Source organism: Perna viridis, chromosome 14, assembly GCF_037379345.1.
Source record: "Perna viridis isolate PV_CMFRI_1.1 ecotype Kerala chromosome 14, ASM3737934v1, whole genome shotgun sequence".
Taxonomy (NCBI): domain Eukaryota; kingdom Metazoa; phylum Mollusca; class Bivalvia; order Mytilida; family Mytilidae; genus Perna; species Perna viridis.
Window position 1 is genome coordinate 23,738,933 of NC_142458.1, and position 25,700 is coordinate 23,764,632.

The 25,700-nt window shown below is 33.3% G+C and overlaps 3 protein-coding genes across 3 annotated transcripts; all 3 read left to right on the forward strand.

Moving 5' to 3' along the window:
• Window positions 1-1,612: 1,612 nt before the first annotated feature.
• LOC148598701 (uncharacterized) lies at window positions 1,613-5,580 on the forward strand. Its single transcript, XM_088560251.1, has 3 exons — window positions 1,613-1,865; window positions 3,075-3,239; window positions 5,324-5,580. The coding sequence occupies exons 1-3, from the start codon at window positions 1,613-1,615 to the stop codon at window positions 5,578-5,580; spliced, it is 675 nt and encodes a 224-aa protein (XP_088416377.1).
• A 6,854-nt stretch (window positions 5,581-12,434) lies between these two features.
• LOC148598702 (uncharacterized) lies at window positions 12,435-14,757 on the forward strand. Its single transcript, XM_088561960.1, has 3 exons — window positions 12,435-13,044; window positions 13,371-13,535; window positions 14,426-14,757. The coding sequence occupies exons 1-3, from the start codon at window positions 12,798-12,800 to the stop codon at window positions 14,650-14,652; spliced, it is 639 nt and encodes a 212-aa protein (XP_088418086.1). The 5' UTR covers window positions 12,435-12,797; the 3' UTR covers window positions 14,653-14,757.
• A 1,683-nt stretch (window positions 14,758-16,440) lies between these two features.
• LOC148598703 (uncharacterized) lies at window positions 16,441-25,284 on the forward strand. The gene is made up of 3 exons (XM_088561961.1): window positions 16,441-16,873; window positions 21,968-22,129; window positions 23,395-25,284. The coding sequence occupies exons 1-3, from the start codon at window positions 16,624-16,626 to the stop codon at window positions 23,625-23,627; spliced, it is 645 nt and encodes a 214-aa protein (XP_088418087.1). The 5' UTR covers window positions 16,441-16,623; the 3' UTR covers window positions 23,628-25,284.
• The last annotated feature ends 416 nt before the right edge of the window (window positions 25,285-25,700 follow it).

Here is a 25,700-nt window from a genome sequence, read left to right on the forward strand (position 1 = left end):
TACAAAGGAAACAGAAAATAATACAAAGCAAATAGTTGGAAAATGCAAAAGAACCGACTTTACAGCCGGTTTTGTAAACTTATTCATTTTGGAGACACCTGCTGCACGTGAGGAAAATGTAAAAAATCGACAAATGTAGAAATTTGAGTTTGAAAGAAGATTACAAAATACTTTATATTTTGATCAGGTATGATGCGATGATCACGTGAACAAATATTAATTAAAATCACTATAGAAACGTCACGATTTCAAGAACGACCACTACGAGTTATTTAGTCAAAGGTCTTAAGATCTTATATGTCCGCAGAGTATTATTTGTCATAAACTTCCTTAATGGTTACCTTTACCCGGTTCATGACCCATAAACTTGACAAACCTGGTTGATGGAATTAAAATGACCTAGAAAATTATATATTTTTTGCAGGATTAACTTTACAGACGTTTTGTTTTTCCTATTTTTCTGTTTCAAATTTTATGACACGTAAATAAATGTCTGGTGAACTTTGGCATACTCACTTGCTTATGTAAGAATATACATGTAATATTCCATACTTGTATTTTCGTTTCTGGTGTTTTAAAGGCCTATCTCACTCTAACCAGAAACCCCCGAGTACTAATTTAATACTAGATAACACAATTCATGTAATGTAATTTTCTAGACCAACGAATATGTATGACTAAAGGCCGATTATTATGGATGAAAACATGACTAATGACGAAGATTTTTCATAGGCCTTGCTTCCGAACACGTCCTTCTTTTCTACAGAAACATAAACATTTCAATTTTTGTGAAAAATAAAACTGTTACGGTTACATGTAAATGTTTCAAAATAATGTAGGAAAGTACGTTAAAATTTTGGTAAAAAAAGAATTTAAGATACCATATTTACGTAAATTTTGAAGAAAAATAAACCCTTTGCTAGATAATATATAGTTAAATGCACAACTATTTTAAAATATATCAATACGGTAGGTTACACTTGGCAGATACATGTATTATATATGCATGCTTCTTCTTATCATCAACCAAATTACCTTCATAACTTATTTGGCGAACTATTAACTCTTACCAACAGAAATTTGTAAATATATCAATTAAAGTGCCAATAAAATTGACCATAACAGTCATATATTTAAATAAGGCAGATTTAAAAGTCAATTTTACAAATGATTATGGTAACATGTCCCCTAAATTATCCATCACAATTCGTGTATATCATTCTCTATTGTCAACATTCCCCTCTGAGGTCTAAAGTATCAATCGAAATTGTTTGTCTACAATTTATGATGAACTGATAAATTTCAACCCTTCTTTTAATTTCAAGATAACTTTCCTTTGTTCGAAAAACATATAAAACCCATCATCTTGACCCAAGGATTCATCAAAACCTTTCCGTGATTTGGACATTAATGTTATATTTTTCTCTCTTTGTATTGGAATAATAATGATTACTTTTATTTTGATTTTTTAATATTTCTTGTAAATTTGATGTGTCATTTCTTTTGGTGTTTTATAGTCTCATGATGTGCATTGCATTTCGGTAGAAGGTTATTATTTTACATGTACATGTAATATATTAAGAGATCATAGCGCTAAAAACAAAAAAGAAGGATGAAATACTTAACATTACCAAACGCATTATTTGTCGCCTCATCGATTTCAATCGTCATAGCATTGTGCGTTTCTGGTGGATCATTATCAAAATCTGTAAAATGGAACTTTTATAATACTGGAACAACCTTTGGTGTGGACGGCGGCAAAGTGTGGTATATATTTGCGTATCAGAATCTTTGGACTAGTTACGATGCTTGTAATGGTTCCACTGACCAAGTTTATGTTCAGGCCTATGATTTTATCAAGAAAGGTGAGAAAATGACACTGAAATCAGTTCAACATAAACTGTTGTTGTTAATGTGAAGCACGAACTATTGTCCATAATAAAACGTTCAAGTTCAAAGTTAGTAAAATAAAAAAATAAATGAATAAAGCTTGCTTTTATCTGGTAATAATTATTAATTAATTTTTTTTCTGAGGGTATAACATCATTAACATTGGTTTGGAATAGGCTAAATAATATTTGCAATTTAAAAAAAAATCAAAAATTAAAAAAAATATGGAGAAAACTGACGTGCTTATAAACATTTGCATTTTATTGTATGTACGTATAGTTACCTATCAATCGACGTGTGTATAGGTTGTTTTTAAAAGCATCCTTTAATATGTAATGTTTTTACATGCAAATAACTTGTAGCAAAAAAAAAAAAAAAATGAAAAAATGAAAAAAAATCAAATCGGTAAGTCAAAATTATTTTTGCCTTAAAAGCTCCAAAACATCTAGAGAGAAATAGAATTCATTTTAATTTCACTGCCAAAGATAGATTATTTATTTAACACTTAATACCGTTGAAAGTCTTCGAGGGGCGAGAAGTTCCCGCACGATAAAAATAAGATCAAGTGTGTTTATGCCCACGGCTACAAAAGCGGGTGGTATGTACATGTACATGATATCCGCTCATTCGCCGGTCCGTTCTTCTTGTATCTACAACTCCTCTGAAACCACTTAATGGAATTTGATGAAATTATTTATTACATAATGTCTTTGTTCACCTCTATTTATTGTGTTCCCATCTGAATGACTTTTGGGTATCCTGATGAAAGCCATGGACTATGTCATTGGTCGACCGAATCTTAAGGGGATCACATCCTTTCAAATCCACTAAAAGGACTTTGATTACACTTGCATAAATTCTTCATGAAAAGATACCATTGTGTACCTCTATATTTTTGGGGGGTCTGAATAGTTTTTTTTTGTTTCCTGGGGTAAACCATTGGCTTTGTCATTGGTCGACCAAGGGAGACCATCTTCTGATTTGCAACTCCTCTGCACTGCTGAATGGAATTTTGTAACACTTTCACAAATACTTCGCATGTTGCCATTGGTATTTACGTCTGAATGCCTTAAATCAATACAGGAGTTCCCTATATGGTTTCTGTTGAGGGAATCGTAGGTATCGCGATACTGAGCTTTGCTTACACTTATCCTAGTTTCAATTGTTTTGTTTTATTTTTTTAGATTCATGGCGAGTGCTACCACGACTGCTAATTATATCCAGTATTGGAGTAGGGAGCACTTCACTGATTGTCCTTGTAACAGCAACTCTTCTACCGTTCACACGAAAAAAAGATTTTGTTTTAAATTCCTGTAGAATTGGCTCAGCTTTATTGTCATCGTCTGCTGGTGCGAAATTAAATAAGTTCTGTACAACATGTAAAAAATAGTTGTGTGAAATGACCTGCGCAAGCTGGAATTAGACATCGATCTTCTCGATTAATAAACCTCCTAAGGATCGAATACGACAGACAACTGTCACAATCACAGAATATAATATATTACATTATGACGTATACATCTGTTTTATCTTCGGTTAGTTCCATTCAGATATCCGATGTCTTTTTTCTAGTCTGCGAAGCTTCTTTCACACAACAGCGCAATGCAACGCAATTAATCGAAAATCTAAAAGATTGTCAAAATTATTCATTATGTTTTTTTCTCATACTATTGGACAAGTTGTTCTCGGCAATTAATAAAAAAAAGTTTTGATTAACGTTAAAAGCAAAAAACCACGATGTTTTAAGCTTCTTAGTATTACTACCTTAAAATACACTATCTCCAGGCTTAGATTAACTCCAAAATTTGTGTATGTGAGTGTGCACTGTACATATTCTCAAGAATATGCAATTTTTTAATCCACAACTGCGGGGGATATCCAACTCGGAACATTTTGTGTGAAGACAACGATGCAGCAAAAATCAACACTGATTAAAAAAAAAATTAAAACAAAAGATTGTCCAAGGAATCGCCAACTTCATTACGAATAACTAAAAAGAACGGCATTGTCCAATGAATGGTTTTCAGAAATAGAATATTTTACAAGTTTTATACGGTGGGACAGAAAATTTCACGACAAGTCTGTAAATGCAATACGCGTGATATTTTCTTCTATGTTCTTCAAACATTTTTTATCCTGTGTATCAGTGTTCAAATGTTTGTAACATGAGCTAATTTAAATGCTAAGATACTATATTAAAGTACTGTATTATATAAAAGCTTGTTTGAATTACGGTGTTTAACTGAACAGAAATTTTAGATATAAATGCCAAAATTGTGAGTTTAACATCGTTGGTACATGGTGAATGGATATTTTATTTCATATTGAAACCTGTTTTTTAGGGGTAGGGGTACCACTTTTAATATTTTTGGAAAATGCGTTTTTCTTTGTTTCATGGTGTAGTCTAAGAACATTAAATTATCTATTGAATCATATTGGAGACGTTTTCGTCGTGCAATAACTTATAGAGTCGAATTTATAGAATTTGTTATAGAGAATTCGAAAATGTCATTTTGGCATTTTTTTTTATTAATGTTGACTACGAAAATCGTCACAAGTCATCAAAATACATTAGAAGTATTAACTGATAGTACTAAGCATAATATACTTAATAAGCCATTCGATACCCTAGGGATTTGACATCGTAAAAATAAGTCATTCAAGCGATTTTTCAATGAGTAGGATTACACTCAATATCCGTAAGTGTTTCCGAAACTTTCTCGACATCATTTATTATTAATTTATATATATTTGATGTCCAAAGGATGTCTTGCACCTCGATCGATGGAGTCAGAAAAAAACTTGACTTTTTGACTCAATGGGTTGCAAAGAAAAAGACTGAAAAAGAATCCGAGAAATGTTTAATATACTTGATGTGTTCTTCATACTGCAATCTTAATTATGTTTGCATATTTAAATCAAATGTAAATAGATATTCAATCAATATGTTTATATTTTCCTTTTTTGTGCGGCCCTGGTATCAGGCGAGGTGGTTTATTCTGAATAAGACTTTCGAAACGCTGTGTTCAATAGATAAAATTATATTAATTGATTCACACTCTCCTTTCTTTATATTTGAAATCAAACAAACTGCTTTACAAAATACCCATGTCAAAAAGGAATTCTATACCGAAAGGCTCTTGTATTTACATGTACTGTGGTAGTGAAATATCCTGAACAATATTTCTTTTTGTTGTCTCTTTCTCATTCATTACTTACTACCAAAACAACCACCAGCCATTGTTGCTCAGACTAGAAACATGTATCATACCTCATTACTTTACCATGCAACAGAATTGCAAACGCCTTCTTGAAGTTGATGCTCTTGCATACACCGCAGTGCACACAAAATAGTCTTTTGATGTGTGTCGTAAAGTCACACCTAAAGAACATGTTTCTCCCGTATTAAAGTACGTTTATACTTCTTTTGCAGGTTGTATAATGGCTTATACTTTATACTACTACAAAAGCAACTACCCGTCACTGTTAGCACCGTCTTTTTACGATGCACACTACCCGGATGAGGACAATTTGTCAACCGGATTTTATATGGCTGCGTGTGCATGCGTTCTGTTATTTATATCCGCTATTACAAACTGTATGAATGTGGCCGTTTATTTCAAATATCGTAAAAGTGTTGTGACGCCTAACAAAGAGACCGACATAGTTGCAGTTGAAACTGGAAAATAATAAACAATATCAATTACTTGTTTCCATATCTTTATAGGTATCAAAATTATAAAGCATTGACAACTTCGCCAAAATAATATTATTTGATTAATTTAAAACCGACATCTTACCATATAATTTTTCAATATTTAAATTGCTGTTCTAAATGTCTTAAAACGTCATAAAACTTTGTACCCCAATTGTGTACATATATTTATATATATGATTATTCATTGTATGTATATATTCATTACAATCTTGTTTAATAAGATATGCGTTACGTGCTATAATCATAATGTACGAAGACATATAGGTAGTGTATTGAAAAACATTGACTCGTTTTGCATCAGTTGCATTGTACGGTAACCCATGATAATAAAGTTGCAATGTATCAGTAAAGTTCATCGTCAACGCGGAATGAAGTACTTCGATAAACGATTTCAAAATCAACAAATTTATAATCTTCAGTGTAGTATAGATCAAAATATATTGCAATGCAATTACGTTCATTCCACAGTACATGTAATTAGTGCTAGCCTGCCTTCATGTAATTCTTTGCAGAGTCAACCTAAAAGATCCGTGATTTCCGGGTTTATGAATGTTTTACACATTTAATCAATATATTGGTAAGATGAACCCCCCCACGAATGATATATTAGAATAATTATATCGGTACATGAATTGTTGACAATCTTTATACCCATATTATGGGATAAAATTAAATGTTTGAAAAATGTCGATATCTCTGTATGAGTGAATAACAATAAGTATTAGAGAATGATGAAAATACGTCCATATTTCGGGTGGATATATTTTTTTATAGATGGGCCCTAGATTACATACATGCATGAAAGTAGTGGATGCAGGAGGAGGCTTATATCCCCTTGTTTTGTTAGGATATTTTGTTACTTCTTGCAAAATTATGGCACAAAGTCAGCAAATGAGAATCTTATGTTTTATTGTATACTTCGCAGATTCTATAGGTACAAAGAGGGTGCACTGAAAAACCTTGTAAGTGTACCTTCTCTGAACCGATGAAATCTGCGAAGCATAAAATAATAGGTTTGGAAATGATAGAAGTTGTACGCTATGTACTGCTTGGTGTATTTCCACTCATGCACACAGGAATTCCACAGAATAACCCATGGAGTTGATGTTACATGTATGCAACAACTATATAATGCGACATACATAATAACGAAATCATTTTGTCTGGCGACAGTCGAGAATTAAGTGATGAAAGTTCCCTCTTTCATTCCAAAACAAAAACCTCAAAAATAAAAAAAAAGAAAGAAAAAGAAAAGAAAAAAAAAGAAAAAAAAGACAAATGGACATCAAACAAAATCATTAACAGCGCATGCCCATCTATATGAAGCCACATACTTAACTTGAAATCAATTCATCATGAGGAGTCGAGGTATTATGCGTCCTTTGACTAATCGGGAAGTGAATATATATATGTCTATGTTAACTTCTGATATGCTTATAGCACTCGAACTCCTGTTGGAATATATTTTCATTCGCTTTGGCGATACTGTTTAATATGGTCAAATTTTTGGAACTCCCATGGGAACCCATTATGAAACACTTATTGAGGGCCCTTTTCTGTATTGTTACGAAACACAATTTATGGCTAGAATAAATGAAGACCCTTTCAAACATATTTACTTAAAAAATTAATAACACCTTCAGAAGGGCCTATATTTATACTAGTCATAAATTTTGATTCGTATTAGTACAGAAAGAATTCCGCTATAAGTGGTGCATAATTGGTCCCCATGGGAATTCCAATAATTTGACGATAAACGTGGGAAATGTTGTCTTCGAGTGCTGTGAGCAAATCAAAAGAAGTCCAATTAACGTAGTTTTTTTTTATGTTTTTCGTTACTAAAAATATCTTAAAGAATTCGAACAAATACATTCAAATCGGTTTATTAAATGACTAGTATGATTCAGATGAAAACATGACGATGAATAACAAGGATAAATTGTCCATTCAAATAATGAAAACATGGTTAAGTGTAGCTAGTAAGCTTCTTCACTATATTTTCAACAGTTTATGCTAGCTGTTGGTCCCAAACCAGAATGATCATCACAATTTTTTTAATAATATTTATAGTTTCTTTGCCATCCCCTTCCCAATACTACTATATCAAGATGAACAGGAACAACCAATATATCACTGTATTAATGCAGCAGTCATTCTTGATCTACGGTATAGGTATTTGGCATTTCTATACACATACAACTCAGTCTTGAGTTAACTTTCTGGACAATGTTTGTAATGATATAATCACAGTTAAGATACTTGTCTAGATATACACCTTAACATTTAACATCATCAGTAGATTTGATGACATGATTGTAATATTTTACACAGAAATTGGATATAAGTTTGATCTTCCTTGGTTGACCGAACAACATGCATTCGTTTTTTTTTCTTGATGGAGTGATAGTTTAATTATCGATAAGCCAATCGAAACAACTTTCCAAAATTTTCCTTAATTTATAGGATACAGCTTTATGATCTTTATGACGAAATAAAATTACATCATCTGCATACAAAATAAGTTGACATTCATTGTCAATTCTATTGGACATGTCATTGACATACATGTATGTTAAAAATAAAAGAGAACCCAATATGCCAGGACACCACAAGATACATGTACATTCATTGCTTCTGACATGATATCATCACATGATACAAATTGTATTTTGTCTGAAAGATATGATTTACACCAATCGATGGCTTCAACACCCAATATTTTCAATTTACTACACCTTATATTATGGTCGATTGTGTCGAAAGCTTTATGTAGATCTAGCATGATAAGCTTTAAGCATTATTACTTAATTCTAATATAATCAAATAAATATATAATACACGTATCGGTTGAGTATTTTCCCAGATTTTAAATTTGTAAAAATTCTATTATAACTGGGTTATAATTTGGCTTTTTTAAATTTTCTCAACGACAGAGGAGGATATTGAAATTTCCAATATTCTGGGAATCGATTGTCCTTAAGTGGCCTAGAATCTCATTCCAGTCCCAAGATAGACTGATGGACCTTGGTCCCAGCCACCCACCTCGAAGTTAGTACATAAATGGTAAGGGGGGGGGGGCTTTAAAATTATTCTCAACGACAGAGGAAAATACATGTATATGGAAATTCCCAATATTCTGGGAATCGATAGTCCTTAAGTTATATCGTACGGTTTTTGAGTTATAAAGGGCAAAAGGGGCCATATAAAAAAATCGATTTTTTTAACATTTTTGGTCCGATTTCGAAACATAAAATTTTATTGGATTCCTCCTAAAATCTTTGCCTGCATTTTCCATAGAAATTTCAGGTATCTCTTGTTTTTCGAGTTTTAATGGGTCACAGGAGCCACAATCTAAAAGTCGACATTTTTATATTTGGTCTGATTTGAAAATTTTTAACTAATTTATTTATTTCTTTTTAAATAAAGTGTCAAAACCATGTGTCGTGTTTATATAAATTGTAAGTCCTTTGTGTTTCAAAAACTAATATAGTGTCCACGCTTGCACAACTGTTCGATCACTATTATGCTGTGCTCGGTGAAGCTTTTTAATAAAATTGCCTAATAAATAACAAAGGAAGATACGGAAATTCCAAATATTTTGGGAATTGATAGTCCTTAAGAATGGTTAAAATCTCAGTCCTAAGATGAACCTACAGACTGATAGACCTTGGTCTCCCAGGTTGACTTCGAATTTGGTTCATTATTTTATTCTGCGTTTTTTTTTTCTTTGCAAAAGCACTACTAGATCTTACTCCTTTTTACAAAACGGGGAGAGATACATGTATCTTTGGCTGCATTATAACTCAACAGCATGTGGAGGCTTAGCCTTTGTAGGGACCCAGGGGTCAATTCCTAATGAAGCCCACTGTATAAATCGAATTTGAATAAAAGTAAATATCAGAATGAACCAATTCGTTATTTTGACTGCGAGAAAATATATACAGGTTTGTATTAGAAAAAGGAATTGAAAAAAAAGCTACACATTACATGTATATTCGTCATGCTCGAAATTTCAGCTGGATACTACAAGGAGTTATTTGGTAGCAAATTTGTATCTTTTGTCAAAATCTCTTCCTCGCTATCAATACATGTGCAATGGAAAGTTTGAAATGCTATCAGCGCTGGAAAGTATCTTGAATAGTCTACGTTTCTGCATATTCCAACGTATTTAAATAGTTACCATGCAATTTTATATGCCTTATATTATTGAAATCAAAGATTTGCCTTATATATAACAAATACATGTAACATTTTATTTCATAAATTTTATTCATTCGACTTTTTTTCTATTCAAATAACACGTTTCAAAACGTTGGTATTATTTACCCTTTCCCCTGTTTCAAAACCGTAGGATAAGTTAAAAGAGAAATGTTTGTTTGTTTGTTTGTTCGTTGGGGTTTAACGCCCGAGCAGCAATATTTCAGCTATATTCAGGCGATGGAACATGAAGTGGATGAGAAAATGAACATGAAATGATGATGAAATGAAAAAGGGATGGGACACAAGGACAATGGGGTCGACAAATTTTGATTGCCACTGGAAATAGGGAGAGGTGGGTAGGGTCGGGCAATTTAGCCTCCTGTGGCGGAGCCCTATGGTTCCTACTCCGGAAGAATACCTCAGTAGGGTTCTTTAACGTGCGAGGAACGTGGCATCTTTTCCAACACGGTGCACCACTATGGTTTGCGGTCAGGTTTTCCGTATTATAGCCTGACAACCCCAGCATGTAGCACGCCAGGGGTACCCCATTCCACCGCCTGGGGTACACATCCCAGTTGCTCTGTGGGCAGAGCGCCCTAGCTCCCGGCTAGGGTTCTGAGCACTATTTAGTCGTCTTTTACGACAAGCTTAGTGCTGCTGCAGGCCTATTCTTTTAGCATCCGGGTCCCGTGTAGCTCTGCCCACAGAGCAACTGGGATGTGTGCCCCAGGTGGTGGAATGGGGTACCCCTGGCATGTTACATGCTGGGGTTGTCAGGCTATAATACGGAAAACTTGACCGCAAACCATAGTGGTGCACCGTGTTGGGAAAGATGCCACGTTCCTCGCACGTTAAAGAACCCTGCTGTGGTATTCGATAGGAGTAAGAACCACTGCGCTCCGCCACAGGAGGCTAAATTGCCCGACCTTACCCATCCCTCCCTTTTCTAGTGGCAATCAAAATTTGTCGACCCTACTGTCCTTGTGTCCCATCCCATTTTTCATTTCATCATCATTTCATGTTCATTTTATCATCCATTTCATGTTCATCGTCTGAATATAGCTGAAATATTGCTGCTCGGACGTTAAACCCCAACAATCAATCAATCAATCTTTTAACATCCGGACCTGCACGGGGTAGATTTGTTAACCTTGAGAATACATGCCTACATCTTTAATACGAACTAATTTGAAATAAGACAGGAATTACTTCCACACAACTTCATCCATTCAATTAAAAAGTTTATATTTGAGGATTTAAAGCTCCGCAAACTCAAATTTTGTTGTACAAATGAATACTTTCTTAATACGATCATTTTGAACAGTAGAATGCATGAAAACTTTAAATCTTACAAGTAATTCAAAATTCCGGCAAATTTCATGTAGTATACTTTATTATCGAAAAGTCATTATTTCTTTTTATAGTTTTATAAGAAATTTTAAAGTTTATTATTAGTGATAGAGATTTTTTTTCCATTAGCAAAATGACCTTCAAGGAAAACAATAAGCGAAATTATCATAATTCCTAGGGTCAAAGTATTTTTTTATTACCATTCAAAACTAAAAAGATATTGAATATTATTTATTATACTTAACAGTCTAATTCTTAGGATTAGAACATAATTGGAAGAGTAATATGCACGTGTATATGTTGAAAAAAAGTACCTGCACGGGCGGTGATTCATGATTGCCACCCCATAAAATTTTTGGTTTTTTTTGGGTCTGAAATCTTTTTAAAATCTCTAACGAAGATAATTTTCTTACTTCGCGTTCTATTTACACTCCTAACCTGAAATCCTGGATCCACCCCTATTGCGTATTCGATACATTATAATTATTTTATTTCACTTAACTTACTTTTTTTATATTTCATAACATCATTAAAAGTACGCTTTAGTATACAGACTCAGACGTATGTTTTATCATTATTCTTGTTTTCTGCACGCAATATATTAAGAATAGCGAAATCGATTCGCATACTTCAATTTTTACAAAACTTTGTTTGACCGCACTTCAATCTTATGAATATTCATAATTATTATTGACGGCTAGCTTCCATGCGGGCTAGTATTGACGGCTAGCTTCTATGTGGGCTAGTATCTACGGCTAGCTTCCATGCGTGCTAGTATTGACGGCTTGCTTCCATGCGGGCTAGTATTGATGGCTAGCTTTCATGCGGGCTAGTATTGACTGCTAGCTTCTATGTGGGCTAGTATTGACGGCTAGTTTCCATGCGGGCTAGTATTGACGGCTAGCTTCCATGCGGGCTAGTATTGACGGCTATTTTCACATTGATTCCACTTCAAACTGAATAAATTTCAAAATCAAAATATTATCATCAAGAACACTTCAGGATATAAGATATCAATGACACTTTACACAGTCCAATCACCAAATGTCTAATCGCTGCGACGACGGACTGTTTACATTATCTTCGGTCTTATCGTGGTTTTCTCTAGCTCCCACTTCCATTTCCCATCATATAACATCTCTCTGTAACCCACAGTAAATATATTAATTCTAGATTAAATACAGGTTGTATATAAAGGAGGATATATGACCATAGACATTTATTTCGAATGCCATTTTGTTAAGAGAAGAACTTCGTTGTTTTTTTTGTCACCAAAAAGACATGCATTTATTATTTTAGATTGGATTTTCACGCGTGTGCATATATGACTTGTGTATATACATGCATGATAATAAATTCATTTGAATGAGACATATTATAAGTTTATTTAAGTTTTAAGGATTTGCCGCAAGAGGATTTTCGAAACAATCATATTCACACTTACTTGTATGAAATACAGAGATGTTCTGGTAGATTTAGAAAGTTTGCATGTGTTGCAGTCAGAATTAACCCATCAGAGTTATTGTAGGAAGCAGAATAAAACGAAAAATTAAAGCTACATGTTATTGTTACTTTTAATCACTAACTTGTGATATAAACACTCAGTCTGTTTCAGTAAAAGCAAATTTCCTGAGGCAACATGGATGTAACTTTTTCGAAAATTTTATTTTTTGCGTCCATTGCTTCCATTGTGTTAGCTCTTGGACTTTCTGGAGGTTCTTTAGCTAGATCTGTCAAGTGGAATATTTACGACAGTGGAACAAACTGGGGCGTAAAAGATGGTCCCGTGTCCAAACTGTATGCGTATCAAACACTATGGACAAGTTATGACGCATCTGGAGGTCAATACGGCGATTATGCAATTGCTTATACACCTGTTGCGCATGGTAAGTTTCTACTGTAGTTACGATTTGGTATTTTTGCATCTTACCATTAAAATTATTTCCACTATCTGTATTTATATAGCGCTTGTCGTTTATTACGGATGCGAATTAGGCAAGGGGGAAGGGGTGGGGTGGGGGTAACAACTGGTAAAAGGGTACAGGGTGGGCGGCCCCCAAAATTTTTACCCCACCCCATGCATATATTCTGACATTTTTATTTACACCGATATCTGTCTATGAAAATTTCATATTAAAACACACTGATAGTGTATATTTTAACTGTATATGAAGCAAGGTAACAATCATGAGCATATTTTCGCTGTTTATAGATTCCTGGCGTTTATTGGCAAGAATTCTGATTTTGGTGAGCATCTGTGTTGGACCAGTATCTCTAATTGTCCTGCTAACTGGTACGCTTATTCCATTGTTCAACAGAAAGCCTTTTGCTCTGAACTCATTCCGCATTGTATCTTCTACTTTGACCGTTGGAAACGGTAAGTTTTTTTTTAAATTCACTTTAAGAAATTACAATAAAAGAAATAGTTACTAATATTTTTAATATTCAAAACATACAAGGCATCAATTAGCTTTCAAATGAGCTACGTAGGATTCATTATGATAGAATTACTGTACATATACATGTAAAGTATATAAATCATTCAAACGTGTTTATTTTGGAAATTCATAATATAGATTGAGGAATGTATTGAGTAGAGGTACATGTAAATAAACTATTAGTATTTTTTAGTTTTACCTGTAAAGTATTTATTTGACCTTGGTTCAGGATTAAAGTTCATATCCGTGGTAGAAGCTGTCAAATATGAAAATAAGTACTTGAAGCATTTTGTAATGTGGTCGAGAGATAAATAAAAATGTATTGACTTTTTATACTTAGAAATTGCAAATGTAGAGAGTTTTTAGGTGTATTTGAACCAAAGAGAAACTATTTCGTTGCCATGTTGGGTCTACACCATATATATACTCTACAGGTACATGTACATGTATACTGTTATTTAAGTTCATTGCATTTATAGTTTAGCACTAAATATTTCTGTAACTTCAAATGCATATGTAAATGCACATATTTAAGACCTGCATACACGTTCATAAATTCTGAGTTTTTGATAACTGGTTTTTGTTTAGTTTTCCATTTCCCCATTTATCTATTGGTGTGCATTTACATACCCGGAGAGTATGAGCAGTTTGTCGTACATATGCAAGATATAGCTAGCCAAAATTAATGCAGATTTATATATACTATATATCGGATATATATAGTAGGCCATGCAACTTGTTAGGGCCCAGCGTTGGTACAAATCTATGCAGTCAAACATGTTTAATGTCCATGCATCAAGGCAAATACAATCTTCTCTGATTTTTGCAGGTTGTATTTTAGCATATACCTTGTACTATTACTACACTCACTATCCTTTACTGAAATCAGAATGGTTTATAGACCCGTCATCACATTACCCGGATGAAGACAATATTTCCGCTGGATTTTACATGACGACCTTTGCATGTGTCCTTTACTTCACTTCGGCTGTATTAAACGTAATCAATATTGTAAAACTAATCAAGGACACAAAGAACGCAGTGATTCCTATTTAGAATTGGACCTTCAAATGGTTGGCTGATGAATATGACCTGACTTAAAACGACAAAATGCTGAAAAAATAATAGATGAATAAGATGAACTTCCATCTGACTATGATAATGCATGTAGTATCCTTTGTGATGATAAAATTTATTATACTTTTCATGTCTATTAATTTTAACCCCGTCATAAAACACATGCAAAAATAAAAGAAAGTTAACATCAAGTTACTAATTGACGAATATCATTTGTGGGGTGAGTGTCATCTTTCACTACACACTAGGTAACATACTCTGAGTTGTACAAGCTGCATGACACTAAATACATGGATATTTTCTATCATTGTGGATCACAGTCGCCTCTTTCTAGGATTATGCGAGATTTTTTTTTAAAGGTAACCAACTTTTGTTAATGACGAAGCTCAGTCTTGAATAACTGACTGAAGTTTATCTTGTCATACACATGCTTTGGGTCGGAAAGCCCTAACCTGTCATATTGTTCAGGAGATATGCATGTACATGTACGCAATACGAAGAGTCTAACAAAAGGCATATTTGGTCAGTTGTATGCATACTTGTATCAGTCACCATGTACATGTAAACTATTGTTTGGATCACTCTTTCTTTTGCAAGTAAAATTAAATGTCAAATGGTAATTAAGTTGAAAAGCTGAAATCTTTAATAAATGATATACATGTAGGCCTAGAAACTTTTCTTAGGAAAAAAACTTTCTTTGCTCTATCATACTTAAGTACTTTTGTACCAGTCCATGTAAAATTCAGACACTGCCAATGGTTAGCTGATTCATGGTGAAGAAAAACCCACCAAACAAACAATGCTGTTTTCAGTCAACATATGCTATCCTTTCGGATAACGATAATCATTTCTGCATTGAGATCTGCTATTTTAAAAAAATCATACATTCATTTCCCACTAAAATCAACCAAATATAATAAAGCAAGAATGTTAACTCTTGCAAAGTGTCAATTTTGTGTAAATCTATTTTCATCTCAAAAGCGCAACAACCAAATGAAAAACTAAGACTGGTTACGTGATCAGTTACTGTTTCTAAAGATGAAATAAAACTGAATTCGGTGGATTTTTGACATGCATGAAGAGAGATAAAACTGAATTCGGTGAGTTTTTGACATGCATGAATCTCATTCTGCCTGATTTTTAGGAAGAGTGATAGTTAAAATCCTATGAGAATGAGTGTGTTCGTTTATCACAGTTGTCTGCTAAACTTCATTTGTTTAACTTTTGAGTTATTTTATATTCGTAAGATACAATGTACATTCTTAAAAATAAAAAAAAAAAAAAAAAAAAAAAAAAAAAAAAAAAAATACACATAAATACTGATAAACATATGCTGATTAATCGGTAAACCCAATAACGACATTGCTATGATCTACATGTTTCAAAATAATTATGTTGAATACAAACCATAAACTGTCATGTAAGACAAAATAAATACATCTATAATTATAGAACATTCCACGCAAAAATTCAACTTCACTGTTTTACATTAACAACCTTTTCCCTTCTTTTTATCACCACTGATAATATAACGAGTTCGGTGATCAAACTACTCGTAACTATAATACATGTAATCTCAAAGACAATATTCGATTCAAACACTAATTGTCCGTCTTGTTAGTTTGTTTCCTTTCTTACAATTTCAGTTATGATATATAATAATATGTAATACATATATAATAACATACTATATACTATTTCTATCACTCCAAACAGCTATTATCATGAGGTCTCTAAACTTTCTATTTTATATGTGACATGCAGCGAAGGACGTGACATTTAAGTAAAATAATCAATTAAAGAGCATCAACCTGGATTGTACAGTCGGATTTTCCGGACTATAAAAAGCTTTGCTATCGTTAAGATGAAACGAAGGATCGTTCATTCAAAAAAACTGTTCAAGATTTTAGACATCAATTATATTTGTTACATGTACATGTATCAAACAGTATGAGGAATGTTCTATCCCAGGTGTTATTTGTAGTGTCTGTTGCATCTATTGTTGTCGCCATCGCGCTTTCTGGTGGTTCTTTGGGCAAATCTGTGAAATGGAATCTTTATGATTCAATTACTTACTTCTGTGATCCTAACAGCGGATTTGAATTCAAATTGTATGGATATCAAACTCTCTGGTCAAGCTATGATGCGGTTAATGATGATTCAACGAAATATCTGAATGTCTATCTTGTTCACGCAAAAGGTTTGTTACACTATAATCTTAAATACACATTGATCGGACGAGACGTTCGACTTGATCATTTCTCTTTTTTTCTTCAATCATTCATGTTTTTTTATTTGTATCAGAAAAATAGAACAATTGAAGATACAATGCAATACATCAAGTATATTGACAGAATACTCATGAAAGCAATATCTTTAAAAAATGTTCTTATTCTCCTTGGGGTGTTAGATTCCTCAGAAGGAATATCTTAAGAGTCTGAATTGATCAGATATGTTGGATACCTCATTATCTTAATTATGAATGACTTTCACGTTGTCGGTATGCTGTGAATGAGAATTTTGTTTGATACTGAGACCAGTTTTCTAGGGATAGGGCTAATACATGTATTTTAATTTTTTTCTGTGAAAATTCTTTCTTGACAATTATGCTTTTTGTGGTTTATTACGTAGAAAATTGAATCTATGGAATAAAACATGTACATGTATTTACGTTGAGACGTTTTAGTTGAGCAATAACTTAGAAGTAAAATATATGCGACCTATTAGGGGAATATCGACAATCTTTTTTTAATATTTTTTTTTATAAATCATAAGAAAATCACCACAATGCATGAAATAGACCCAAGCATTATTAGTTGTGATAATTCTAAATAGAAAATACCAAATAAGCCATTTTGTTACTGAAGCCTTAATAATCTAGGAGTCATGACACTAAAAAATACGTCAATTTAGTTTACATTTCCACCCATACTTACATGTATCTGCTTTTCAACCATGATATAGATATTACAGTAACACAATGACAAATTCTGGACGACTGAAAGCAACCTCTAGAAGAAAACAAACACATTGCATCTGTTATAATGGATTTATGTTTAAAGATTTTGACTGCATATGACACGATCAATTTCTTCAGATACCAAAAGGCTATTGATTGCCTCATAATGCACTGAAGCTCATACAAATTACCTCTCGGACAGATATCAATCAGTGAAAGTTAATAAGAGTGAATGTCAAATATCTAAAAGAGATTTATTACAACATCGAAATACAAGTTGTTATACAAAATCTACAAAGAACCACTGGGTCGATACCACTGCTAGTGGACCTGAGGTCCTCGAGGGTATTTACCATCCCAGTAGTCAGACTTGTCTGACCCCGAATAATATCACGTTTTATCTACCCTATTTATGAAATAAATATTTAATAAATTAAATAAATATTTATGAAATACTGCAGTATTCCAAATTTAATAATACGTAAAACACCGAAGCTTCATTTCTTGCATTGCAAATGGAAGAACCTCTCGGTGATGGATTTGGCTTCCTCTTTCGATAGATTTGGTTATGAGTACTTCTTGTATACAACTAATATTTTGATTATGATCTTCCTACATATTTGATTCTAATGCTGCTGATGAGAGGTTACTCCTTGAAACACGTGTACAGCATATCGAAATTTACAAAATATATAAAACTGGTATTTTTTTGTATTATAGAAATGTTCAGTTTAATTAAAACTGTCTGATTGGTTATCAAGACTGAGTGAACAAATAAAGGCAAAGCCAGAATTGTTTCAAGTTTTAGCCGTGACGAAAGAAAAAAAATAATAGCAAAGGCTTAAAACACCATATTTCATTTGGATGGAAATACATTCATTTGAATTGTGAAAATGATGTAGAATTACTCGTGGAAACTATTGACTTCGAAGTCTCAAATATTTGCAAAAAGAAATCGAAACACCTTACGTTATACTCAAAAACACTGAAAAATATCTTAACAGATTGCACATACTTACCATATATTACTACAACTCTAAAATATTTCATTTTAAGGTCGTTATATAGTATTATTGCGTTAGGTTTTCCATATTGGCCGAGTCATTGGTCCGAAGCTAGCCATATTTGACTTAGGCGTAACTGAAGTCCAAAATGACTCTAGCCAAAGACCAATAACTCGGCCAATATGGAAAACCTTACGCAATTCTACCTTTATTGACTAACTAGTCCAATACGTAACATTGGCCTGGGCCAATGTGGATCTTAACTTAGCTAATATGACGAATTTGGCGGATAAAAGCCGTATTGGACGGCTGAATCCCATACTAGTGCAGTTTTATCACATATAGGCTAATATTCAAACGTAAGTCAATAATAGTTATTATAAACAACTACATGAAATATCTAAAATATTAACATTGGAAATCATACTCATAAGTTTTATGGCAAAGTATTGAAATATTGTACATTATACACAAGATTAGATGACTACATGAACATTAAAAGCAGCCAATAATTGTCTAGTCACTAAAGTATAGCATCAGTTCAATCAGTCAGAAGATCATCTAGGCACCCGAATATACATGTAGCAGCAGTTCATTCAGTATAAAAATCGTCTAGGCACCCGAATATACATGTAGCGGCAGTTCAATCAGTCAGAAGATCGTCTAGACACCCGAATATACATGTAGCAGCATTTCAAGCAGTCAGAGGATCGTCTAGGCACCCGAATATACATGTAGCAGCATTTCAAGCAGTCAGAGGATCGTCTAGGCACCCGAATATACATGTAGCAGAATTTCAATCAGTATGAAGAATAACTTTTTTGAATTTTATTTTGATTTGTTCTGTTTTTCTTTCGTATTTGTTTTTGTTTTATTTTGTTTTCCTTTTTTTTCTAACACAAAAAGTCAACGAGACCAAGATCTCTTTGAATTCACAAAAAGACCTTGCGTTTGTAATTTAAAGCGCGTGACGTTCCATTTGAAATGGCTAGATATACTCGCATATATGGCTTAACAACGCCTGGTTACATGGGATTCATAAAAACATGTCCTAGGCCAATCAAAATAAAAACTCGAGGACTCGAAGGAGCTTGAATCACTAAAAGCGATAAAAAATCCCACCTCTCATACCCAAGGGACGATAGAGACAACATTCATTAGTTCTGTCTAGTACTTTCTGACAACATTAATGAAATTAATAACATCAAAATAGAAAAAAAGTACGTATAAAAAGGGCAAAAAACTTCATCATTGCTTAACAAATGTTCATGAAAGTTTAACCACGAAAGATGAACACTTTCATAATGTCAGAATTTGACAAAGCCTAACGATTTAGGAGATACATGTATGTAAAAACTGCTGCCTGACACCTATGTTCTATTTTTGAGTAAGGCGGCCATATTTATTTAGGGATCAAACATCCCCACATCAGTTCTCGGCAGATTATCCGGAAGAACATTAATACATACATGTATGTACCAAGTTGGGAGTTAGTGTCAGATAAGAATAATTTTGAGAAATTGTTTACGACGACGACAACGACGACGCAAAGTGATGGATATTCATGTAGCTCACCTCGCCCTTTGGGTCACATTTACGGGGATACCTAAAGGCCTCAAAATCTGTCAAGCTAACCAATCAAATGTTTGGATATGGCGACATATTTCACTCCAGTATAATGTTAATTCGTATGTATGGGTGGGGCGAAGACAGATTTGTTTAAACATTTAACACTATAATTCATACATGTACACACACATACATACGACTGAATATAGATAGATGCATTCGAACTACATCTACATGTATATTACATGTATGTATGTTATCTTTACAGTCTATAATAACACATAAACCTCACCAAAAAGCGAAAAAAGTCTTCCGATGGGGTCCTTTACGTGAAAAATTACAAGAAAAACATACTGTGAAATTTATCCCTTAATCCACGCAAAAATATAAGTTGAAATAAAAAGACTCCAATTACCAAGAAAATGGAGCTACATGTACATGTACATTATTTGAATAAAACTAATAAACATAAAAATTATTCGTTTTCCAACTTTTTATTCCTAATTTGTAATGGTTTTCACATTAGTGGTGAAATGGAAATGCTTTAGTGGAACATGTACATTTTATTAAGATTAATATGTTATAGTGAGTATTTTTGTTATCGTAGTGTGAAAGTTCGTTTCTTTTACCTTTAACACATGCTCACTGTGACTATTTTAAATCGAAGACTGAAGTCTTCAAAGTCGTTAATCGTCAGATACTCTATGGCTCTGATTTTTGCTTGTATGCTTTCAACGTCCAGACGAATCCAATGCTCTACTTAACTTAACTCCCAATCAATCAGTGATTTTCTAATTTTCACCATAAAACCTAGCGTAGATATATGTAAGGACTTGGTTCAGAATTTTAAAAAATCACAAATTTTAGTGAGCTGAAGATTTTCGGTCGATTTTAGGAAGACGATGCAATTTTAGATATTGATTGATAATATACATTCATTACTAACAAAATAGATGTAAATCTACTTGACACTTTAGAACAATATCCAGTTTGTCAACGGGCTAAGATCGACAACCTTCGAGTAAGACCGAAATAGTACGAACCCAAGCGAGGTTGCGATAAGCTCTTAAATCGGGTGACTTCGTAACCGTGATGACCCGAATGTTTCTCAATCAAAACAACTGGCAACCTCTGATTCGGAGACTTGGCGCTTCTCAGCTATATTACAGAAAGTTCAATGCTAACCAATCATTTCATTTTTAATGTAAACTTCCCGCTCTTATACAAGTAAATACACTGTCACGAGGTATGGTATTTTAAAGGTACGTTATATCGTATTTAGCTAGAAATGACGGTTCTACGGAAACATAAGGTGGTGTAGTCATATATAATTATGCACATCATATACGAATGTACAGTACTGAAATTACGAGTGCAAGAAGTCGCCAACAATATTAGCAATTAAAAAAATGAAAAGCATAAATAAGCCATAAAATATTCTAAAGTTTTAATTACCTTTAAGTTACTTCAAGCCTATTCAATTTTGTTCTTATACTTCGAAGAGGGAATAAAATTGCGCAAGTCCAATACTGAGGAAAATAGGAATCCAGATCTTATATAGTGGTAAATAGAGTTTGTATTGCATTAAGATTGACCGTATTTGAGGTTCATATAAGAAAGCATATCATTTATTTGTTTCTTTAGGCGGTGGACATTTTCAAGTTCGCCTGTACAAAAAACACAAACACAAAACAAAAAAACAAAAAAATAAAACAACAACAACAAAAAACACTATTACCAATTTTGATTGTCTAATTTTCAGATTCATGGAGGACACTTGCAAGAATTTTAGTCATTGCAAGCCTTGGAGTTGGGTTTCTTACTCTTTGTACACTCATGGGGACTATGGTTCCCATACTCAAAGGAAAACCACTTGCTTTGAACGCTGTCAGAATAGTATCATCCATGACGTCTGCTGGAAATGGTGAGTATAGTACAATATACAATGGATAATGATTCAGACGGTGACCTCACTTTCTAGAAAATCGTGAACTGTCAGAAACAAACCATACTCAGCAATGACTGTAAATTAGTTCTCTGTTTTCTACAAGAATCGCTTTCAAACTGGGAAAGACTTATCAAGAGCTAGTTTCACCTAAAACTATCTACAGAACTGTCTGAAACTGATACATTTTGCTTGAACGATATTTGATAATCTTTAGGATGTTCGCTGTTCGTTTTGAAAATTACAAGGATTTCAGATGGTTGTGAAATTGTTAAAGACCTTCCAAGAAAAAAAACAATATACATGTGAGTAGAAGAAAAAGATGTATCAGTGTGCTCGTTTTCGAAATGTAAATTGTAAGCATTTGAAATTTTGGCGGGAAAAAGATTTCTCTTCATTTTACATATGTTTTGTCTAAGTAGGTTTTATCTATAAAAACAAACCTCCAGAAAAAAAAACAGGCATTTTTAGAAAAAATTTCCAATAACATTTTAAGGCGTGATAAATGAAATTATGAAAAGAAAGGTGAGTCACTAGGCAACAAATTTCATTGCTATGAAATGGATAAAACCAGAGGAGTCTGTAAATCCGACAATAAAATGAGAAATATTATCGGCAAATGTCCTGAAAGCTAAGAACTTGTTGCAAGTTCTGTTGTGAAGCTGTGAATTACTAACATTAAGCTGGACTCATGGTTACATGTACATGTATGTGGATATTTTTAAGCTATGAAAACTTAACACCATTTAATTATGTTTTGGTTGGACCTGTCTGTTTATGGTTATATCATTAACATACCATTCAATATTCGAATATCAATGTTGGATATTACATGTAATACTAATTGAAATTGACTTTCATTTGGAGGCTTTTGTGCGTTTTATTTTCCTTTTTTGTTATCTGCAAATTACATTTTATGAAGGAAAGGACGTAATGCTGAGGTTAATTGTCAAATTATAAAAGATGTTTCAACATGAAATTATTTAGATAACAAAATTCTGAATATGAAATAGAATCGATTTAGTCAATATCGGGCATGTGCATACTTTTTACTGGTATTGAGATACATGTATATTCTATTCTATAAAAATATTCCTGTACCCTGTACCAGTGTTTCATGTCCAGCAGCTCTAGTGAAAAAATAGGTCAAGTCGTGAAGTATACTCAATGTTGCAATGAAATCTTATAAATTTAATATACTATGTTAGGTTTAATGCTAAATAGTTCAATTTTATTTATTTCAGGTGCACTACTAATCTATACATTGTACTATTACCATATGCACTATCCTCTAATGAAACACGACAATTTCAATGAACCAACATCATGTTATCCAGACGAAGACAATGTTTCAACTGGATTCTACATGACTGCGTTTGCCAGTTTTCTGTATTTCACTTCAGCGGTCTTGAATGTAGTAAACATGACAAATCTGGTGCAGAACAATAACGCTGCGAACGTTGCTCCTATTGTATAAAGTTGCCAATGACATATATAACATTAAAAAAGGACTAGCTGTGTGTTGATTGTGCCGCTGCTGAAATATGTACATGTATATACATGTAACGTTATTACATGTACATTAAGGTTATCAAATAACATATATGTATTACATGTACGTTTTTTCTCTTTATTTTTAGTTTGCAATTTATGTGCCCTCAACTGATCATCGTAATTAGGGCTCTCAGAACGAATTTTGAACCTTATTGATTTTTCCCTACTTCTTCCGCTCAAACATTGTCCTACCAGGATCTTAGAAACCATAAGGCGGAGTACCGGTACCAGCTGAATTTGTGAATAAACGTATCAAAAGGTATGTTGCCCATTGCCATGATACCCGACTTGCCCGCCAAAAAATAAACAATTTTAGATTAGGATGGAATTTGGTATTACATGTAAGGGTAAAAATGACGTGAGTGAAATTTTTTATGTTTCGAGCAGATTAAAAAGTCGCCATTGCCAATGCGCGGCGACCAATAATCCCGCAAAAATTTAAAAATCCTCTGATTTGGATACAACAATGACATGGCTAGTGAATTTTGTTATGTTACAAGAAAAATCGAAAGTCGCCATTGCCAGGATGACCGATTTTCCGCCAAAATTTAAAAATGCTTCGATTTGAATAAAATTTAGTTTTTAGGGGGAAAATGATAAATTATGCGGAATCTAAATATTTAGTAATCGAGTCTGCTTGGAGTCACAGATGAGACCGGTTATGGGTCATGGACATCTTTTGTTGTAGCTACGTTTATACTACCAAGGCGACTGCTGAAATAGTTAAAACCTCTTCTGTCCAGTTTCTTAAATCAAGAGTTGGGTAGCAACCATTTGATTTTCGGTGCGTAGCATCTATCACATAGACAGTGTGATTTCTTTTTTAGGTCATTTCTTTAAAACAAACTTTTTGGTTCTTACGTGTTATTCTGCAGTATTTTCTTTCCACATTTCCGGAAACCAAACAATTTTCCAAACAATTCAATACCCCCCCCCCCCCCGCGCGGAAAATCAAATGGTTGCGGCCTTACTCAGTTGCAAGTTTTCTTCACCATTATGTCATGTACATTATGTGTCGTATCTGTACAAAATATTATCTCGACACTGAGCAAATGTTTATACAATAAATACCAAAACTCACCTCTGCCGTTGCTAATAGTAATTGCAAAACATAATATTTGTAATTCCGGTTGAAAATTAAAGAAATGATAATCGTAATTGAATAGTTTTTTCATTGTTATGGACAATCACAAAGCAAATTATATATGGCGTTGCAACACCGATGGCATATTTAAAGTATTTAAAGGTGGGGGACATGGTTAGGAAACATACTTTGGAAACCTGGAAAAGTAGTCTAAATATAAGTGAATTTTGAAATGGGAAAACACGCACTATGTGATAAAATATACAAAACTTTTTAAATTGGACTGTCTGATGTCGGGGGGGAGGGGGGAGGCTATTTCAATAAACGACCACAATATTTTTTACATATATAGTGTAATGGTATTATGGAACTCTGTCATCATCGTCGTCGTCGTTGGCCTCCGTTTACTTTCGCTATTTACGTTAAAGTCGGATCTTTTAGAAATTTTAACAAAATATTCCTTGGGAATTTTTGGAGGATCTATAGCTTTTGGAGTTTTTCAAAGCCACCTCTTTAAAATAAATTGCTGAAAGGGAAAATGGTAAAATAAATGATATAATTAGTGTTGATAACTAGTAGTTAATTGTTAATCATAATATTTGTCAATGTGTGTCTTGTGACATTCTGTTCATGTATTTTTTTTACAAAATAAACTTCATACAAAAATGTATCGTTAATTGTTCTTGAGTTGCGATATGTTCTGTTCGATTTTGAAATATTACCTGATGAAATGTTCTCTCTGCTTTATATTTTCATCAGATTTCGGATAATTCTCAAGGTTTTTAACTTATAAGGGGCCATAGTGGGTTATGCCCCCGAAAACCAACATTTTAAAAATTTTGGGTCTGATTTGTACCATGTAGATTACATTCTTCATGGAAATCCCTGCTTGCGTTTCATATACATTTAAGT